General features: G+C 38.9%; 1 protein-coding gene across 3 annotated transcripts; it reads right to left on the minus strand.

Moving 5' to 3' along the window:
* Window positions 1-653: 653 nt before the first annotated feature.
* On the minus strand, window positions 654-21115 carry TBCCD1 (TBCC domain containing 1). 3 transcript variants are annotated; one of them, XM_044251949.1, is made up of 8 exons: window positions 20678-21115; window positions 15247-15625; window positions 11862-12017; window positions 8384-8543; window positions 6173-6359; window positions 5534-6031; window positions 4284-4434; window positions 654-2056 (listed from the first exon to the last, which is right to left on the minus strand). In XM_044251949.1, exons 2-7 carry the CDS (start codon window positions 15580-15582, stop codon window positions 4305-4307), a joined length of 1467 nt encoding a protein of 488 aa, XP_044107884.1. In that variant the 5' UTR covers window positions 15583-15625; window positions 20678-21115; the 3' UTR covers window positions 654-2056; window positions 4284-4304. The 3 variants fall into 3 exon arrangements, with proteins under 3 accessions (XP_044107884.1, XP_044107882.1, XP_044107883.1); XM_044251947.1 differs by having other exon boundaries at window positions 8177-8543; window positions 20678-21114; XM_044251948.1 differs by lacking the exon at window positions 20678-21115 and adding an exon at window positions 18463-18517 and having other exon boundaries at window positions 8177-8543.
* Window positions 21116-21213: the final 98 nt, after the last annotated feature.

A 21213-nucleotide genomic window follows, 5' to 3' on the forward strand; every position in this document is an offset into this window, starting at 1 on the left:
CAACCTGCTCTCAAATTGCTGAGCAAAAATACGACTACTATCAAGTGGTAAAATGAATGTATGGCATGTTAGTGAGTGGTAAAGCTAGACGAGGCATATGTGGGGATTCAGATTCTTGCAACTGTTCTTTAAGTTTGAAAAATTTTCAGGACATACAAGTTCTGATCCACAAGAAAGGGCTCTACAGAATGTAGCATGAGGGACAGAAAGCTACCGGGAGAATCACAGTCCTGCCAAGGTTGAGCTAAGCTCAGCTTGCTGCCTGGTTGGTGGTGTTTTTCTGCCATGATATTCAATGGGAACCTGTTCAGGGACGTTTCTTGGTACCTATTACATCTGACTTTTGGAATGAGATTACATTTTATGTAAATTAAAAAAAAAACAAGTCAATCCTTCTCTACTTTCATTTTCCTGGTCAAGTACTCTCTTCTTAAAAGTCCATCTTTCTCATGTTTTTATGAATAAAGCCATCCAACAAATGGGATTCTCCCAGGATAAATTATGGTTAATTCAAAAAATGGTAAATGTGCCTTGTTAGGAAGACTATTGAGAAACAATGTTATATGCTTATCTTCCTGAATTTGGTAAACAGGAAAGAGAATATCGAAGCGATACCATTAATTTTGTTAATAGCAATTTCCAAAACACACTTCTATTACTCCAGTGTTTCTTTATTGAATTCTCTCTTGAATTTCATCTTAAAATAAAAACTGAAAATCTCAATTAGAATTAACACACATTCTGAGAATTTTTCACTTTAGATCAAACCCTTTTTTAATATAATTACTAATTCAATGACCACTGAGCATACAAAACAATGTTTATCAGTGGATTCATTTAATAATTTAATAATTATTTAATAACTTAATAATTCCTTTTCCTTTATCTTAAAGAATACAGCTTCCTCAATCAAATGTAAACTTTATTTTGCTATAACGTCACGAAGTGACATTGGTAACTGAGAGGGAGAAAACATGACCCCAAAATGTGCTACTTTAGTATGTGAGTTATTTTGAGCTAAAGGTGATGAAGACCCTGCAAATTCAAGAAAAACTTCCCTTAACTACCTAACGTAATTCAGATAGGGGGCCTGGCCCAGAAGGAAAGCTATTACCACAGGGAAGTTTTAATCTGAATGAGCCATCTGTATGACAAGGCAAACATCTAACTGCCACACATCTACTCTTCTTAACATTCTGTGAATTACTCTCCTCCCTCTGAAGCCCTGGGCCTATATTCCATTACTCAGGTCAGGATGGCATACAAGTCAACTGCCTGACTTGTTCCTGGGACTCATATTCTTATGAGGCGCCCATAGAAATCTAATTAAAATTGTTTGCCTCCTGTTAATCTGTCTTATGTCGATTTAATTAATAGACTAAAGCCTAAAGAACCTAGGATAGAGGAAAAATTCTTTCCTTCCCCCATAAAACATTTTCTAAAATTAAATCTCTATCTTTTTATCAAAAGGAGAAAATTACTTTTTAGAGTTTACTTACTGAAAATGTGAAGCAGAAAATGAAAAATAAAGAATTTACACAATTTCATTGCTTCATACTTTTAAGGACTAAAATATCTTTGTATAAAACTATTTCTGCTATATTTATATACCAACAAACTATACTTTCATCCCAATTATTTTTAAAAGGAGTAGCAATTTCCTTTTAAATAGTTTCAAAGAACTATAAAATTCTTATTTAACTATAGAAAGGATGAGACCCTTTCATCATATAAATTAAAATGTGAAATTTACTTGCAAATCTACAATCAGTTACTTCAATATTAACATACAACGAAACTGCCTTCATCAACTTCATTTTGGCAACACAAAGATGAGCTTTCTGATGTTCTATAAACAATACGTTTGTCTATAGGATAGTCAGAAGTTCATCTAAAATTCGACCTAAGCAGTAATATATCAATATGGAATGGAAATCAAGGAACGGTCTTAAATAGGAAGGAAAAAACTGCAATGTCTCTTAAGCAGCAAGAGCATCTTCCCAATTGAGTTTCAAGACATGTACCATCTTCCATTCACCCTCCTGTTTCCAGGGCCCTGAAAATAACAAGAGAAAAATATTAGTAACTTAATTTTCTATTGCCTTCATGCAAATAGTAAGAAAAAACTTATATTTACAAAATCATGTAAATCAAGGTCAGGTGAAAGTTTAAAGTGCTAAATACGTAAGATTTAAGATTAATTATATTCCTTCTTTCTGAAGGTCACTTTAGTTCATAATAAAAGAAAAGACATGAAAAAGTGGCAGGCTATTCAGGGTTGGCCTCAATTAAAATTCCACCTTCTTATAGTTTTTATTTCCTTTGGATTTTAATCCTCATCAGATTCCTGATTCTTAATCTCAGCATTTACTAAGTATTATGAACTTTTTTTGTGTGTAATAAGTAATACACAATTTAAAATGCAAACAATCTATAAACAAGAATAAGTTTTTACAGTTTTGGAAAACAGTTCAGCATTTCCTCAAAAAGTTAAACCTATAAACTTGCAATTCTAATCCTAGGTATGTACCCAGAGAATTGAAAACATGTCTATACAAAAACTTATACACTAAAGTACATAACAACATTATTCACAATAAAAGTGAAAACAACTGAAAAGGGGAAACAACTCAAATCTCAGATCAACTGATGAGCAGATAAAGTGTGATATATCCATACAATGGAATACTACCCAGCCATAAAAAGGAAGGACGTACTGACACATACTACAACATAGATGACCCTAAGACCATGATGTTAAGGGAAAGAAGCCAGGCACAAAGGCCACATGTCCAAAGATTCCATTTAAAGGAAATGTCCAGAGTTGACAAATCAAGAGACAAAAAGTAGATTAGTGTTAGCCAGGGACTAGAGAAAAGAGAAGATACTGGGAGTTGAGAAATGAAGAGTGACTGTCCATGCGTATGGGCTTTGTTTTTAGGGTAATGAAAATATTCTGAATTTGTTAGTGGTGAAGGTAGTACAAACTTGTCACTATGTTGATAAAAGCCACTGAATTTCATGGTATGTAAATTCTGTATCAATAAAAATTAAGAATAAGTTTTCAATCACCCAGACATCTAGTCTCCTTTCTCAAAGACCAACACTTTCAATGATTTATGTCCTTTTAGAAGTTTTTAAGGCATATAATTAGCATACAGCCATGTGTGATAACCCCTCTTTTTTTTCAAACAGACAAGGCGGTATTCTACTCTCCTCTTCTGCCTTCACCCCTCCAAACCCCAGCTTAGAGATTTACTATCTCACCTACAGATAGACCTCATTCTTTTTAAAGATGCATTCTTTAACATAGAGGAACCAATGCATTAGGCACCAGCTGTCTATTGGAAAGCACTTGGGTTTTTTCTAGTCTACAGCTATTTCAAACAATGCTACAATGAACATATTTTTTAAACAGATCTTTACATACATGGGTGTATCTATAAGATAAATTCTAAGAAGTGAAATCGCTAAGTCAAAGAATGTGTGCATTTATCATTTTTATTTTGTCAAACTATCCTCCAAATATGTTGCACAAATGTACACTTTTTCCAGTGGTAAACAAAATACCTTACCAGTGTTATATACCAGCTTTTGATACTTGCCAATCTGATAGAAGAAAAACAGTATCTTACATTAATTGTAAGTAAAGATATCTTTGTGTTTGTATTTGTCTGTGAACTATTTGAAATCCTTTATCTGTTTTCCTATTGTTAGCCTTTAATAAGCTTTCAAAATAGAAAAGTAAACTAATTTCTGTATTAAAAAAGAGAATTTTTATTTAGATTAAAGGACTTCTAATGAATTTGTATTCATGCTCTCTTCTATTGGCTCTGTGATCTTCTAGAGTTCAGTATTCAAATATTCATTTGGGTTAATTCTGGCAATTTATTAATGTTATGTGTAATTAACAAATATCAGTTAATTGATTTGTATGTGGGTGATGGGAAAGATGAGAGATGTGTTAGGAAGGGGAAATACAACTGAAAGCTATGTATGGGTAAAGTAGTATCTTTGAACAGTACAACCTATACTAGGTAAGAAGCAAAGAAGACAAAACTTGGCTGTTAATATTTGCCCATTATTCCATAGGCTCCACCTATGGAATAGTTTGGTTGGTCTTCACTATAAGATGTGGTAAAAATGGGTATGTAAAAGTCTGTATATGCTAGTGGACCTGGCAGAGAAAAGAGGCAGTGGCCAGTAACATCATATTCTGCAGCATGCTTTTAAGATTTTCCCAAGATAATTTGTTCTAAGTGGTCTACATTATAAATGCCCACCAGTGTTTCCACGTAGGAGTCTTATCCTGCTGCTTGTTTGGAGCCGGCAGCAGGGGGCACAAGACTGTCCAGCTGTTGGCGATGTCCTGTGTTAATCAACCACTCATAAAACTTATTCTCCACCAGTACCTGGAACTGCTTCCTTTGATCCCTAAAAGCGCCATCAAGAGCAAAAAGAATGTAAGAACACTAATTCATGTTCATTTTACTCCAGGTGATTATAAAGTACTTTAATGGGATAGACATTAAAATTATTTCTAGTTCTCCATTTATTCCCTCCAGATAACTGCTCTGTTCAGTTCTTGACATTGTAACATTGCCACCCCTCCGACCCCAAAGGAAAAAAAAGATTGGTCAGATGCACCATAAAAGTATTCTGTCCAGTCCTCAGCTCCTATCCAAACACTGCTAATTCTTCCAGGTCCAACACGAATTCTACTTCCTCTATAAATCATCCCTGACCACCCACACTGATGTTTTCTGAACCTCTATTAACCGTATAGCATGTCCCTGGGTTCCAGAGTTCAAAGATCAGTACCCTTGAGATAAAATATTGTGGTGAATGTAATAAACCGCAACCATCTACTATCATAAGCATGTAATCTAGAAATAAGATATTTTAGCACCCCAAGTTTAGGAAGGATATAATTTCAGAGTAAAAAAACAACATTTTAAGCAGACTAAATTTAGCTTTGTTTTACAACACTGTACTTATTTTTCACATTTTACCATGGATTAGGGAAAACTTGGACAAGAACTAGCATTAGTCCATGGAGCAGCATTAGGAATCCGCCCTCGGAGAGTCTGTCTGTGGTATGGAGGAGTCAGGAAATCCGTATTTTGAGCAAGCCTCTTGGAAGACTGTTGCACAACCAAAGTTGAGAACCAATGATAGTTTTTTAGAGAATTAAAGTTTAGAGAATTTAAAACTAAATTCTTTTAGAGAATTAAAATTTAGAGAACTAAAAACTAAAACCAATTCATGTAAGTATTGGATCATGTGGCATGTTCTACATACGATCTTTCATACACATAAGTTATCTATCAACTAAAGTTTCTGAAAAGAAGGGAGTCTAATTCTTGAATATCCACTTGCTCCCATCCCCCAGCCAAAGAGCCTGGAATACTGACCTTAACAAAAGAACATTACATCTTTTTTGTTACTTTAGTACAGCTGTACACGTGTACAGATTAATTTGTTTTCTCATGGAGTTTTACATAAGACAAATTCTTCTCTAGAAAACACTCACTTTGTCAAACGAGCCTCCTTCACAGTTTTCTGCCAGATTTGTATCTTCTGTTCTCTTTGACCCAGTGCTTTCTGATATGCAGACGGAAGACCCCCAGGTATCTCTGTTGTGTCCCCTTCCATTTCAAAGGGGATAATAAATACATAGAATTCACAAGGTGGTAAGAGTCGGAAGACACTTGTGTCACAGTTCTCTCTGCACACAATCATTGGATTATCCCAATAGTTAGGCACCGTAGCAAGGCCAGTCCTGGCCATGTGATCCTCCAACATTGGATAATGGGTATGAAAAGGGGCAAAAGTTACTGCCTGGTTTCCAGAGAGAATCAGGGGGCGTGTAGGCGTCAGAATGTGAAAGATGCAGCCTGTTGTAGAAGAGATGGACAAACGATGGCAAACAGCAATGACTTTAACATTGTCACAGCTGTGGAGGTGAAGAGCAGTCTGTACAGGGCCCAAGACGAAGGTGCTATTCCTGCATTTCTCAATGGTCACAGATCTGAAAAATGAAAAAATGAGGTAAATTCCTCCAAATGAGAGTAAGAGTAAAAGAACAGCTGACTACAAAATTCTTCTCTGATGGCAAAAAAGGATCAATCCCAGTTCAAAGAAAAGATCAAAACATCAGAACCGTGCTTACCGTAAAGGAGAGAGCAGATATATAAAAGATTCGTTGCAACGATGAATTTTCACATGTGTCCCCACCAGAGTATCTGAGCTCTTGGCCAAGGTCTGCTTGTAAACCTGGCTCATCACCACCATGCGGTGCATCCGAGGGGCCACGTGTGTATTACAAGCAATCTTAGCTCTTTTGGTCGTCCCTTCAACTATTTAAGAAAAATAGAAATAAATGAAGTAAGTTTCAATCAAAGAAAAACAAACAACCATATGAGATTACATATGCCTATGTGTGTAAGTGTCTAAAATCAGATACAAGTAAGCTTTGGAAAAATGTTCAATCTGGACATTGGGTAAAGAGGTATTTGCTATACTGTTCTCTGTGTTTTTCTGTATGCTTGCAATATTTCATAATTTTCTGTGATAAAAATTGTTTAAAACTTCTAGTCCATTAAGACTGCCTATAGATCTAAGGTTTTTTTTTTTTCATGTGTAACTTTCAAGTAAAGTGCCTAAGGTCATGTGGCTAGAGCTGGCCCAACTCAACAACTCAAGTATCTTCTCCAAATTGCTTTAATTTATCATACCAATCCATAAATAATCTCTTTAAATCACCACAATACTAATTTCAACCCCCTCCTAAGCTACCTACCACATCATTCCATGAATTCTATTTGGATTCAGGCCTTTGATCCCTACATCATTAGTAACTGAGAGCACAAACTCCTTTCATACACAGTGCCTTGCACAAACTATACACTCAAATACTCTGTGCAGGGGTTGCCCTCCTTATATAGTCCCACTGTTATGTGACTGGCTTTTCTAAGACAGTACCTCTCTGAAAGCCAGCAGGACACCCCATAAAGAATACTAGTCAAATATGAAGAGGTCACATAAGTATGCTATTACTTTTTTAAAAAATTACCAATTCTTAATGCTTCCTTTTATTAAATAAGTAATGCATGGCTTTTGTGAATAATTTTCAAATACTAGTGGTAAAAGAAGATACAAATTATTTGTGATCTTATTATCTAGCTCTGCTAGATAGGTTAGATATCCTCTTCTTACTACTGAGGACTACTGTAACAACATTTAAAAACTTGCCTGAGCCTATATTCTTTTATCACCATCAAGAATTATGTAATATCCTATATATTTATGGGACCCTTAGATATCTGGAAGTCTGTGACCTCATACTCGAACAATAGGTTGGTTGGATATAGAATTCTTGGATCACAATCTTTTTGCTTTAGAGTCTGTAGATAATGTTCAATCATTATGTTTTTTTAGCATTATAAAAATCTGACACAAAACTGATTTTTTAAAATTACATGGAACCTATTTTTTTCTTTATCCCTGAAATTCAGAGATTGTGGAACTATAGTTCATGTTTTTTCCCTTTTTTCATTAATTTTGCCTGGCATTTGTCTCAGTGTAGGCACCTACTCCTCTTTAAACTCATACCTGGGCCCCCAGAAGTCATACAGCCCCTGAACCTATCCTGTTAGCCATCGCCGGACTGTCAGGAATAGGTATCTGATGCAACCAAGGCCAGATATTCTCTACTTTAACTTGATACTTCCAATTTAGAAAAGTCTCATCTGTTTGTGTCTGTGTACCTTAAAAGGATCCCATTTTTACAACAACTCTCTGAGGTTGTAACTGTGGAATGGTCAAACTCAGCTGCGGTGTGGAGAAAACAGGAAGGCTCTCAACAAATGAGCACATGAGAAGGTGAGGGAGAAAGGATCAGAAGAGAGAAAAGCAGAGCAAAGAGACAAATGACTGAAGCTGGAGTTCCATTAATTGTGACCAGAATGACCCGGACTCTGAAATCAACTCTCTCAGACTACTGCTGCCTTGACAAAAAAAGTCATAGACAAAAGAGAGCAGTTCCCTTTTTCTCTCTTATAGTAGCAATATTTTGTAGGTCTATAGAAGATGTATGATTATTAATACACCAGAGAATATTAGGTTCCTTAACTTGTCATTCAATTTAAAATATATTAAAATACTAAAAAAATACCTTGGTGAGCCCAAGCCAATTTCTTCCCAGACTTAAGGCAAGCAGATGTACCAAATGGATTCCCAGTCAAACAGGCTCTCAACCAGGCTTCCAGCTTGTAGAAAGAAAAGGTCTTAGAGATCCGTGAGAAGCCGCTTTCTGCATGCAGTGGTTGCCACAGAGCAAGTTCGTGAAGTGGGTATATCTTCCTGGCTCTACTCACTGTACCTTCAATAAGAAAGCTGAGGGCCACAACAGCTTCGCGAGAGACTAGACTATTATGGGTTGAATGAAATGATGCAGTGAGTTGTTCTGGATCTAAAAGTAGCTCAAGGAGATCTGACAGATGATCACAGACAAATGCCTGGTGACTGTAATCATTCCAGTTCTAAAAAATATCAAAATAAAGCACTCTTAATAGAACAGATTTTATAAGACCTGAAAATTGTATATTTTAGTTATTTTGTATTTCTACTTTGCCTCATCTCCTAAAAAAGCATTTAAGGCAACAATATAAACCTTATAATGATTTTTTGGTATTATGTGATAGGCATAAACAGAATCTCTCCCTTCCTTAGCTAGTTCAAAAGTAATATTATAGCTAAACCTTAGTGTGCGCTAACCACAAAGGGTTGTACAAACTTCAACATATTTAATAATCCTAGCAACCATCCTGCAATAGATGCCGTTACCATGCCCATTTTACAAATGAGGAAGTGGAGATACAGAAAGGTTAAGAAATCCACCTAAGATCACATGGTTAGTAAGTAAGTTACAGACCTAACATAAAAATAGCCACCGTGGACATTCATTCCATGAAACACGGGCTTTCTTTATTTACCTTCTCTTATTACAGGAGGAATTTCAAATTCCACTGGATGAAACAATGCATCTACCCTTACAGTAGCTAGATTTAAGAGAAGTTACCACTTTTGGAATAAGCTTTGAGTTGGCAGATGTCTCAGTGACTTGGCTCATTCATTTGACATGTATTTCTTGAACATCTCTTATGTGGTATGAGCAGTGTTAGGTGATAAATTATGCAAACTGAATAGGACATAGTTCTTGTCCTCAAGAACTCAGCGCCTATGTAGTGAAAAGACAATACAAGCAACTATTATACAATGAGATAAGAATTACAGCAGAGATCTGTAAAGACATGCTATGAGCCTGAGAGGAATAAGGAACCCCTCTTGGGGGAAAAAAAATCATCACAGAGTGCTGTTTAGACAGATTCTTGATTAATGCTGGTAGTTATGCCAACAGACAAGGAAAAAAGGCATTCTAGGTCTAGGGAATAGCATATGCAAAGATCCACAGCAGTAACATTACCTGCTGTGTTCAGAAAACTGGTAGTAGGGACCAGTCATGAAAGGCCTATTAAAACACTAAAGCATCTGTGCTTTATCTTGTGTGCCAAGGACTTTAAAACTGATTTCTAAATAGCTAACCCTATTTTTCTTTTTAATACACTCTCACTGGGACACCACAGAACATGTCAAAGCAGAGCGGCCACTCTTCACCTCTTACTGCATCCCCTCACCCACAGCAGGCTCTGAGGTGGCTCTGTGGAGCACGAGATGAAAACAGTGACAATGATAATTACTGATGGGAGTTTTGACAAAAACCAACAGAATCCTTTTGCATTTAGAAAGTCCTGTGTAGTAGGCGAAGGGTAGACTAAAAGCAGGGTGACCAGGTAGGACCTAATTATAGAAATCAAGGCCTCCCCCAAATGTCAGTATGACCTATATAAAAGGAAGAAAAGAAACAGAACTTATTTTTAAAGATTTTATTTTTAAAGTAAACTCTACACCCAATGTGCGGCTTGAACTCACAACCCTGAGCTCAAGAGTGGCACACACCCCTCCCACTGAGCCAGCCACCCAAAGAGGGACAGATTTTTAAAACAGAGTTATTTTTAGGCAGAATAAGAAAGACTTGACAGAAAACTAGGTATGGGTGCTAAGAGAATGAGCATTGATAGCTGGTGGTAATTTTCTCTGGCTTCAGGAATAGAAGTCAATTCGAGTAAAGGGAGATTTTACTGTAGGGACACACAGTCATCTACCAAACTGAAGTACAGGTAAGTCTCATCAGAAGTGCAACTGGAAGGCCATCTTGAGCCTCCTGGTTCTCTCTCGCCAGCATCTCTACACGTCTGTTCCATTCTTGCCTTTTTCTCTGACTACCTCAGAGTTTCTAATCCCTCATAACTCCAGGTCACCCATGAATATGGTGGCTATTCTGGTACCAATGCTACCTGCGCTCCCAGCTCAAGCACCCAGCACAAACTGGTAATTTCTTCAGTTTCTGAGGGCACTGATTGGGCCAGGTCATCCATTCAAAGCAGACCAATTTCAAATACATATCTATGAATGTGTCCATATCTGGTCTAAATCAGTTGTTCAGAGAGGTCATGCTATAGCACAAACCAAGAGTCACCATTTGCTGATGCTTACTGCGCAACAAATTCTCACGCTAATGTATTCTAGATTCCCACAACCACTCAGAAATAGGTATTACCATCCCCATTTACAAAAGAGAAGCCAAGACCTAGGAAAGTTAACCAACTTGCCTAAAATCATAGGATACTGAATGTAAGAGCCAATTTGAATGCAGACTACTTTAGTTCAAAACCCCATCTTACATGGTGCCCATTCATGTGGACAGACAGACAACGACTGGCCTCACTAACACACCTGGACTTGAATATTCTGAATTTCAGGTATAGATAGAACACCTACATGAGGAGGGAAATCTAGGATGAAGACAAACTCAGGAGTCATTGAGATATGTGAAGTCATGAGAAGAGAAGAATTATGTTTAAAGAATATGTCTAGCGAGAAGATAAAATTGCCCAGGCAGAATCCTGGGGGAATAGTGGCGTGTAGGGGCCAGTGGGGAGCTCATGAAGAAGAGTGAGCAGGAAAAATGAGAAGCACAACCAGAAGGAATCTTAACATGCAACATACAGGTGGATAGGTTTAGTTGAAAAAGGAGATTATAAAAGTACCAAATATCAGAATAGTTTTTGTTGTTGTTGTTTGCCTCAGAACATTTTTAAAGAACTTGTGTATGGCAGTCGTACCAAGATCTATGTGTTGCTTAAGATTTTTTAGTATACTTTGACATAAACAGGTAAAAACATTTCAGTTTTCTTTAGAAAAAGAGAAATGACACAATTTCTAAAACTCACAATGTGAGGCAGTTAAGTTTAACTTCTAGATTGTCACATCATATGACATAAATATGTCATCATAGGACACAAGCATGAGGAACTTAAGTATATGAAAGCACATCACTTAAACATATTAGAAGGTATTTTTGTAGAAATTTTTTCAGTAGATTTCAACAGACTTTGTAAATACTACATCTTCTCATTTATCCTAACTTAGTCAAATTAGTAGATTCAAATTCATTAACATTTGCAAAAATGAGAATGCTAATGAGTACAGTGAATAATCTGTCCCCAAATCATGTGATTTTTGTGTCACTGAAGGAATGAATGGAAAGTACTTCTCTACTTGGATGAAGATTGCAAATATTTTGTTTTATAATAGGAAATGAAACGAAAAAGCCAAACAAAATACACCAACAAAGGACTGGCTTACATAAGTAATCCCAACATGATTTTTAATGAAGGCAAATCATCTCCTTCATAAACTGTCCCTTTCAAAGAAGAAGACCAAGATTTAAACAGTACCTTATTATGGCAACTGGATTTTTCAGTCAAGTCAGGAGACTGAGATCTATTTCTGGGACTAGGCCACTCTTCTCCAATCAAAGATGTCCTCAGGGAGACCTTGTTTAACTGCTGTATGTATAAGAAGAGCAGAAACTGTAGGGTGTTCACTGAAAGCTGGCCAAAAAGAAAAAAGATGATGAATACATGTCCCAAACCATATCAGTTCCTAGTCTACAATTAATTAAATACAGCAAATCAAATTCACAACAGTTTGCAAATCCTAAAAAGAATAATGTAGAAAAGTGGCTGGCATTTGATATGTATGCTTCTAATACCCAGATATAGGAGTTTCAAAAACAAATTAAACTAGAGTCACTTACCTTCTTGGAAAGCTATGCAGCCTCTATGGCCATAGACATTCTTTCCCCAGAATCGATGAAGAGGAGAGGATGAAGTACATATTTTTTTAAACGTATAGTATTTCAGAAGTTTAAAATTGCAGTTAAAAAAAAAAGGACAAACTTTAGTCCTTTGAATAAATAAATGGAAGAAAGGAAAAGGAAATTTCACCAAAATATGCAATTTAGTCTAACCGAAGGCTCACAGACTTTTCAAATAAGTTTAGGATGTTAATGCAAGATCTGAAATTGTATGTAATCTTTGAAATTACGAATTACGAATTATGAAATTGCATTTTGTGGGGAGGAGGACTCAGGTTTGCATCAAGTTCTTTTTTTTTTTTTTTTAAAGATTTTATTTATTTGACAGAGAGAGAGATCACAAGTAGGCAGAGAGGCTGGCAGAGAGAGAGGGGGAAGGAGGCTCCCTGCTGAGCAGAGAGCCCGATGTGGGACTCGATCCCAGGACCCTGAGATCATGACCTGAGCCAAAAGCAGAGGCTTAACCCACTGAGCCACCCAGGCGCCCCTTACATCAAGTTCATAAGAGTATTTGACTTAAAAAAATACTATTGGTTTGAGAGGTGTTTATAAGTCATTTCTTATTTGAAGAAAGGTATTGAAGCTCAGGATTTGAAGCTCATGATTACCCTCCTATATCCATTCCCATATACATACAGGAGACACAAAAATGTAATACATCTGATACTATAGCTCTATTCACTCTGCTTCCCAACCTGGCTAAAACCCGCTATAACTAAGGAATTGAAAAACATGGATTCTCAGGACCACCTAGACTGTTTGATCAACTGTCAATCAGAATCCCATAAATCTACATATTTTTAAAAATGCTACTTTCTTAATTAAATTTTTTTGAGATAATTGTAGATTCACACTCAGTTGTAAGAACTAACAGAGAAATCCCAGGTACACTGTATCCAGTTTCCCATCTCGCAAAGCTATAATACAGTAGCACAATCAGGGTGTTGACATTGATGCAGCCAAGTTACAGAACATTTCCATCTACACAAGGATCTCTCATGTTGCCCTTTTATAGCCACACCTACTTCCTACTTCCCTCCCACCCTCACTCCTTCCTTAATCCCTGACAATCACTTACCTGTTCTCTAGCTCTATAATTTTGTCATTTCAAGAGTGTTATATAAATGGAATTATACAGTATGCAACCTTCTGGAATTGGCTTTTTTTCACTCAGCAAAATTCCTTGATTTTATACCTACTTCCATTTAACAATTATGTTACATTATCATTATTCATATACCTTCCTCTTCATGAGACTTTAAGATTCTCATCTTTTTCACTTTTACATTCCTAGTACACAGCATAGAATCTAGCACATAATAAGCACTCAAAAAATCTGTGGAGATTCTTGAAGGTTTGATTAATCTCTGAATCCAGCATCTAGTACTGTACCTCACACACAGTAGGCACTCAACATTTAATTAATGAATAACTATAATGTCCTTCCTCTCGTGGCAAACTTTTCAATTTCCAAGCTTTATTTAGATACTATCCAATGTGGCAGAGAGTGGCTAGATACTAACTAAATATTTTTCTAGATACTAACTAAAAAATTTTTCTTCCTGGGCCCATATTTAGATGGCATTTCTCAGCCTCCCTTGAAGTTAGACATGGTATAACTGGGTTACAGTCAATGGAATGTGGGCGGATTGACAAACACCACTTTCAAGTCTCCCAAAAATGTTCCATGAAGAAATGGAAGTGAAGGACTCTGAGGCCCTAGTGGGCACGGCTGGGGCAAACTGTATTATAATAATGCAATTATTCACTTCCACATCCTCTAGGAGGCTTATACAGCCTGATCCATGGCCATGGGATTTCCCTATCTCCTGTGAAGTAGTTTAGCTGCCCATCTTCCTGATTTTAGACACAGACATATAACAAAGCTTTAGCCAATGGAATGAAACTATAGTTTATGTTCCATCAGAGAAAAAGTTTTAAGAGGAATCATGAGTTTTCTCCTGCTCTGCTGCTCTTCTCTTCTGTCACAGAATAGGCATTAACTATACAGAATATGTTTCTTCAGCCTGGGTTCCCAAATGAGTAGACACACAAAGCCAAGCCATAACCATTAGCCCTAGCTAAAGTGCAGACTGCGTGTAAAATAAGCAAGAAACAAACCTTTGTTACCGTAGGACATTAGAATGTCTTTTTGTTTGTTTTTAACTGTTTTAACTGTTTTTAACTGTTTAATTGTTTTGTTTGTTTTGCTAATGTTATTAGCAAAGCTAATAACATTGTGGCTCCAGAAGATAGAAGATGACTACATCCCTGAGTCATTGCTTGGACAACAGCAGCCTAGAGACTCATCCAACCAGATGCCCCATGTTACACTGCTGCATGAATGAGAAAAAACTGTTACTGTGCTAAGCCACTGAAATGGCAGGATTGCCTGTTACTGTAATGAGCCTACTCTGATTAATATACTTTCTCTGTGAAGTCTTTCCCCATCACCAGAACTAACCATTCTCTTCCCTATCCTATTTCTGTACTCTATGCACACTCTGACTATTACACACTCCACACTATCAAATAGCACTTGTTTTACACACCAGCTTCCCCTGCTAGTCTAAGAGCTCAATGAGAGCAGAGATGCTGTTCCAGTCACCTTTGAATCCCAGCACATAGGAGATCCTCACTGAAAATTAGTCAGGTTCTCTAACTGTAACATATCAATGATTCATAGCCACTCACTCACCTTAAAATATTTTTAAAGTCAGTGAAAGCATTTCCCTCAACTACAGGGTTTTTGTAACATTAGTGCTTTGGAAGTAGGTGAGTAGTGATTACTAAGGGTTAATTCATTAAATACTGCCCAACTGAAACAGTTAAAAAAAAATGGCACTTTGGGATCACAATAGCCATTAACATAAAACCACATACTGCACAGCTAGTACAAAAATTAAAGATAGTTTATTTCTCAAAATAATTAAACACACATACACATACATATAAATCCATACCTTATTTCTTTGTTTTTCAATTTCATCCTCAGACATACAGTTTGACAGAATCTCAGACCATTCCAGGCGCTCCTCTGGTGTCTTTACCGCAAGACTATCAAATATTTCAAAGTAAAGCCAGGCCAGATCCTTAGCCAACTGCAGCTTCCCACATGCAATGTGCCTCCATGTGGACCAGTATAGGCGTGGGTAAGCTCCTTCTGTGGCTCGGGTTCGCACATAGGTGGATATCTTCCTGAGATAGTGAAGACTGAATTTGGATGGAGGGGGAACCTGCAAGGCACCCACTATAAAGGGTTCTGCTTTCACCCAGAGGTGAACTCCGGACTGATCCATATTATCTCGAAGGACATCTGTGTGATAAGGCTTCTTGGCATACCTAGGAAACAAAAGTTTTTCACACATTGATTTGAAACAAAACTCATTTATATATTTTCTTGTTGTTGTTTTTTCCATTTACACGTTTTCTTTAAGATGATCCCCTTCCTTCACTGTTTAAAGATGTATTTGTCAATTTAAAAAGAAGATCTGGGGAATCTGGGTGGCTCAGAGTGTTAAGCCTTTGCTTTCAGCTCAAATCATGATCTCAAGGTTCTGGGATCGAGCCCTGCATTGGGCTCTCTGGTCAGCAGGGAGCCTGTTCCCTCCCCTCTTTCTGCCTGCCTGCTTGTGATCTCTCTCTCTCTCTCTGTCAAATAAATAAATAAAATCTTTACAAAAAAAAAGAAGAAGAAGATCCAGTTTATCAACCACGTGCAGAATAAATTTTTGGTCAGATGTTACTACAACCGATTTGAATAAGAAAACTTCTGTGATAAAACAAAATTATCTTACTTGAATGGTTAGAAGTGGTTGTTTTGGGAGTGTGTAAAAATGTATGAAGTAGGAGTTGGAATCCTGCTCAGGAAAGGAAGAAAAGAAGAAATGGGAGAGTCATCTCTTCACAGGAAATCTTTGCCTACCCTGAGGGGCAATGCTAGTCAAAGTAAGGGGAATAAAATTTCAGAGTCAAATCACTTACACATAGCAGATGGTGGGTTAAAGATGTGGACCTGTTAGCTGACATTTAGTTCAATATGAAGCACTAACGTGATGTGGCAGACGAATGCTCCCACAAATGCCAGCTGCAGAAAGAGGTATCTTTATTCTCTGTAACAGTGAAGCTGCTCTAGCATATTCTTTGTGCTTAGTTCAGGTGCAGTGCTTTCAGATTTTGTTTGTTGTTTCTTTGTTATAACAACAATACATAATTTTTATGGAATACTTATATCTAAAAACAGAAGGGGGGAAATCATCCACTGTTCCAACATCAAAAGGAAACTAGTTAATATTCTGTTGTACTTCCTTTCCATCTCTTTTTCTACACAAATTGGATGTTAGTTTTTGAATTTTCAAACTCGTGATAATAGCATATATACAATTCCGTTATTTTAAAAGCTTCACAGCACTCTACATAAAGGTACCCTAGTTTATTCACCTGTTCTCCTATTTTTGGACACTAAGTAGGTTTAAAACAAGATAGGCAAGATACTAATCATTGTTGAAGTGGGGTAATGAGCACATGGTGGCTTTCTACTTCCATATATGTTAACATTTTCCACTGTAGAAAATTTAAATGTAGGTGAAAGGTGATGGGGATTAAGAAGTATAAAATTCCAGTTATAAAACAATTAAGTCACAGGGAAAAAAAGTTCAGTATAGCGAATATAACCAATAATATTGTAGTAACTTTGTATGGTAACAGATGGCAACTATGCTTACTGTGTGTGTTGTTTTGTTTGGTTTAAGTAGGCTCCACACCCAGTGTGAAGCCCAACACAGAGCCTGAACTCACAACTGAGATCAAGACCTGAACTGAGTCCAAGTCCAAGGCTTAACCAACTGCTCCACCCAGGTGCCCCAGTGGTATTTTGTAATGTATATAATTGTCAAATTACTATGTTATACAACTGAAACTAATATAATGTATATCAACTATACTTCAATTTAAATAATAAAACAAAATTTAAATGCTTCACAATGATAATGCTATAATTACCATCTTTCTGCAAATTTTCTGCCCTATGATTATTTCCAAGAAAATTTTCAGATATGCATTGGTTAAATGAAGTAAGTTACATTTCTAAAGTTCTTGGCATATTTCCATTGCTTTGCAAGATGACTGTATCAAACTGCACCATCACTTGACCAAGGTACCATCAAGGACCACTTGACCAATGAGCACTCCTCGGCATTAAGTAACATCACTTAAAAAACCTTCTTTATATGACTGATGGAAAATGTTTTATTGCTATTATTATACTTTCCATTTCATTCCAAGAATGTCATGCTTCTTTGGGGAATTACCTGGTCAAAAAATAACTGACATCAACCAGATGCTTACTATGTTCAAGGTAGCATGCTAAATACTTTTCGTTCTTTACCTCCTTTTGCCCTCAACCACCTAGAGATAATATGGTTGTCCCCACTTCCAGATAAGCACACTGGGGCTTGAAGAAGTTAAGGGACTTACCCGAAGTCACATACTTAGGTTGGCAGCACCCTGGATTATAACTCGTCTGTCTGACTTGAGAACCGTGTTACTTACAAACGTACTTTAGGAACCCAGTTTTGAGAAAATCTCCAGAAAATGGGAATGGATCCAGAAGAGGATTACCAGAACGAGTGGCTTTGGAAGTGAGGCCACATAGGGCCAGGTAAAAGAACGTGAGAGCACGAAACGCAAAAGAAGGGTGTAAGAGGGTAAACGGTAACTGTCTCCGCACACGGGAATGGCTTAGCGCTGCTCTGAGGAAAAGAGATGAAAGTTACGTGGGGAAGATCTTAGTTCGCTCCAAAATAAAAGAGGCTGCGAGATCCTGAAATCCTGTTCCTGAAGTGCGCAGCCCAAAGCCAGATCCTGGGGAATGAATTCTGAAACTCGAGAGGGCTAAATTCCTAAACATGGGCTCTTTCCCTCTCAAAAGCAGCCCCTGGGAGCGCTGGGGTGGGGGGTTTTCAGGCGGTGAGATGGACGTCAGACCCACAGCCTTCTCCCCGGGGCTTCGCCGCCACCTCCGACGCTGTCCCGGTCCGGGCCGCGCGAGCTGCCCGGCCGGACTCTGGGAACCGGGAAGCCCCAGCCAGCAAACTCCGTAGCGAACCCGAGACCTGAGGATCCAAAAAGAGCCTCCCCAGCCAGCCCTCCGTCCCCGGTGCCGGCTCGCGCGCGGTTACCTGCGAAGGCAGGGCCGCTCCGCCAAACCCTCCGCGCGTCGCCGCGCCCCGCTCGCCCGGCCCGCCCCTCGCCAGCCGTCTCCCCTACTGCGCAAGCGCCAGGCCAAGCACCACCGAGAACTGGAGGTTGACATTACTAGAGCGGCCTCCCGCTTCTCCCCGGGACTGAGAACTAGCTCAGCTGAGGCCAAGAATCCTCGGCGCTGGGACCTGGAGCCGGAACCGGCCGCTTCTGGTATCGCGCCTTTCAGTCCAGAGAAATAGGAAGTTTTCTATTGCTCTGCGCATCCATAGTCAGCCAATAGCTGCTGGTAAGGTCGGCACGCTTTGATTAGTAATGTAATGACAATGACAGTTTACATTTATAGCGTTCACTGCGGGCCGGCACTGTGTAAAGCAAAGCACCTTTGTTTGTATTATCTCAGTCTTCCCAAGAGCCCTTTAAGTTGAGTACGTTTGTTTTTACCAACAGCTAAACTAGGGCGTAGAGAAGTGGAAGTAACACACCCCTAAGGTCACAACGGGAGAGCAGCCAGGATAGAAACCCCTGCGGTCTGAAGCGAGAGCCCCGGGCATTATCAGCTCCTTAACAAAAGAGCCCGCAGGCTAGCTTTCTTAGCTCTCCCGCCACATTACAACTGTCATGAAACCTTTTTGGATTCCACCCTGCAGAAGACACCACTCTTTTCTCAAAGTCTCCACTTAATGAATTTTGGCCATTTCCTGGTTTCTTAGTTCGTTTATGACTTGTATAGGTGTGGCAGGGTGCAAAGGTAAATATGACCATAAAATGCAATTTGGTTCCTCTTTTAGGTGGCCTCTCTCCTCCAGTAGGCATCTTCCTGAAAGCAGTAGCCTTGTCGTCCCCCTTACCTCTGTATGAGCCAAGGGTAGATAGGGCCTTTGGATTCAAACAGTTCTGGGTGAGAATTCAAACTGCACCACTAAATAGTTCAGTGACCCTGAATAGATTCTGTCCCCTCTCTATGCCTTTGTTTTTTGCAACAGGAATTATTATTGAGCACAACTCTGGGTCTGGCACAGTGCGAGCCACTAGGGTCACAGCCACTAGAACAAAACAGATAAGATCCTTGCTTTCTTGGAGTGCATATTTTAATAAGGGGAATAGATAATACATATTAAGGAAAAATTGGACAGTTTCGTAATCTAATAAACGCTATAAGTTTGGAAGGGGGAGAAGGGGACCAATGCCAAGTTTGATCTGAGGACTGAAGTATAAGAAGCCAGCATAGGAAGATCACAGTTGAAACAACTTTTACTCTGTGGCAGGCTCCGTTCTAAGATGCTGTCCTATTCAGGTGTGAACAGTTTAGATTATGCTCTCTTGAAACTGGCCTACGGTTGTGTGAGTGTGGGCAGTAAGGATGTAAACAATAGGATGGTGTAAGAATAAGGGACTCAGCAGTGGCCATTTTTCATTGGTCAGGGAAGTCTTCCCTGAAGTAGTGACATTTCAACTGATCTGAGTGTAAAAAGGAGTCACTCATGGGGAAGAGTGCTTCAGGCAGAGAGAACAGCTAGAACAAAGGCCTTAGGAATGAGTTTGGTGTATTCAAAAAAGAAAAAAAAAAAACTAGGCTTGCTGGAACATGATAAGGAGTATACTAGGTGAGGGCACAGATCATAGTGGGCTTAAAAATTTTTCCCCCAGCTTTATTAAGACACAGAGTTTTATAAGCCTGCATAAAGAGTTGGGGTGTTAAGTGCAATGAAAAGCCATTCGAGGGTTTTGAGCAGGGGAATGACATGATCTGGCATGCTTGCAAAAAATCACGGGGTTGGGGTCAGGAGTTAATAAGATATTAAAATATTAAGAACGGAAGCAGGGGGTCACTTAGGATGTCTTGCTAGGATCATGAGACTTGGCGCAGAGATGTAGTGGAGATGAACTGTAGTGGACAGATTCAGGATATAGTTTAAAGGCAAAGATTTGGATAGGGAGTACAGGGGCGGAATCAAGGGAGACACCTAGAATTTTGTCATGAACAAGGAGCTGGGGAGAATCAAAGAGTTCTCCTAAGTGTGATAATGGTTACTCATTGCGGGCTTAGTGTGCCAGACGCTGTGCTAGACAGTTTACAGCTTTCCTCCCACTAAAATTTCACAACACTGCCAGTTTTGTAAATAAACCGCCTCAGGTTTGTAAATAAAGCTTAGGCTAGAGTGGGGGGCAAGGGAAGGGGGATGTTCTCACCGCTAAGTGATGGAAGCTGAATCCGTATCCAAACCTGTCTGCGTCCACGGCCTCTTCTCAGTGAAACCGAGGTAATTTTCTTCCGGGCTTGTTCCAAGAGGGTAAAGTAAGATCTCAAGCAACGCGTTGGCCCTCACGGTCGGCTTAGAGTAATTGTCTCCGCCCATTTCTCCTGTGTCCCTCCGCTCCCGCATCCAGCGTAAAGTTCAATATGAATGAAATTCCCAGACTTGTAACAAGATAAATCGTCCCTCCCTTAATAGGTCGGTACTGGAAGCGGGGCCTTGTGATTGGTGGAGAGTCCGAGGTGGAGGGCGGGGGGAAATTCACGTACGGTGGGTGCCGGGTCTTGGTCCCGGTTCCCCCCTACCGCCTTTTTACGTAATTTTCTACGACTCGCGGCTACCCAGGCTGAGCGGATCCCTGCGGCGGCGCGGCTCTCTGACGTTTCCTTCTCTAATAGGCCCAGAGCTGCGGCTGCAATTCGGAGGCCTAACTGGCCGCCCGCGCCGCCTCGGAGGTGAAGTGTACTGCGT

Source organism: Neovison vison, chromosome 6 (genome assembly GCF_020171115.1).
Source record: "Neovison vison isolate M4711 chromosome 6, ASM_NN_V1, whole genome shotgun sequence".
NCBI lineage: Eukaryota > Metazoa > Chordata > Mammalia > Carnivora > Mustelidae > Neogale > Neogale vison.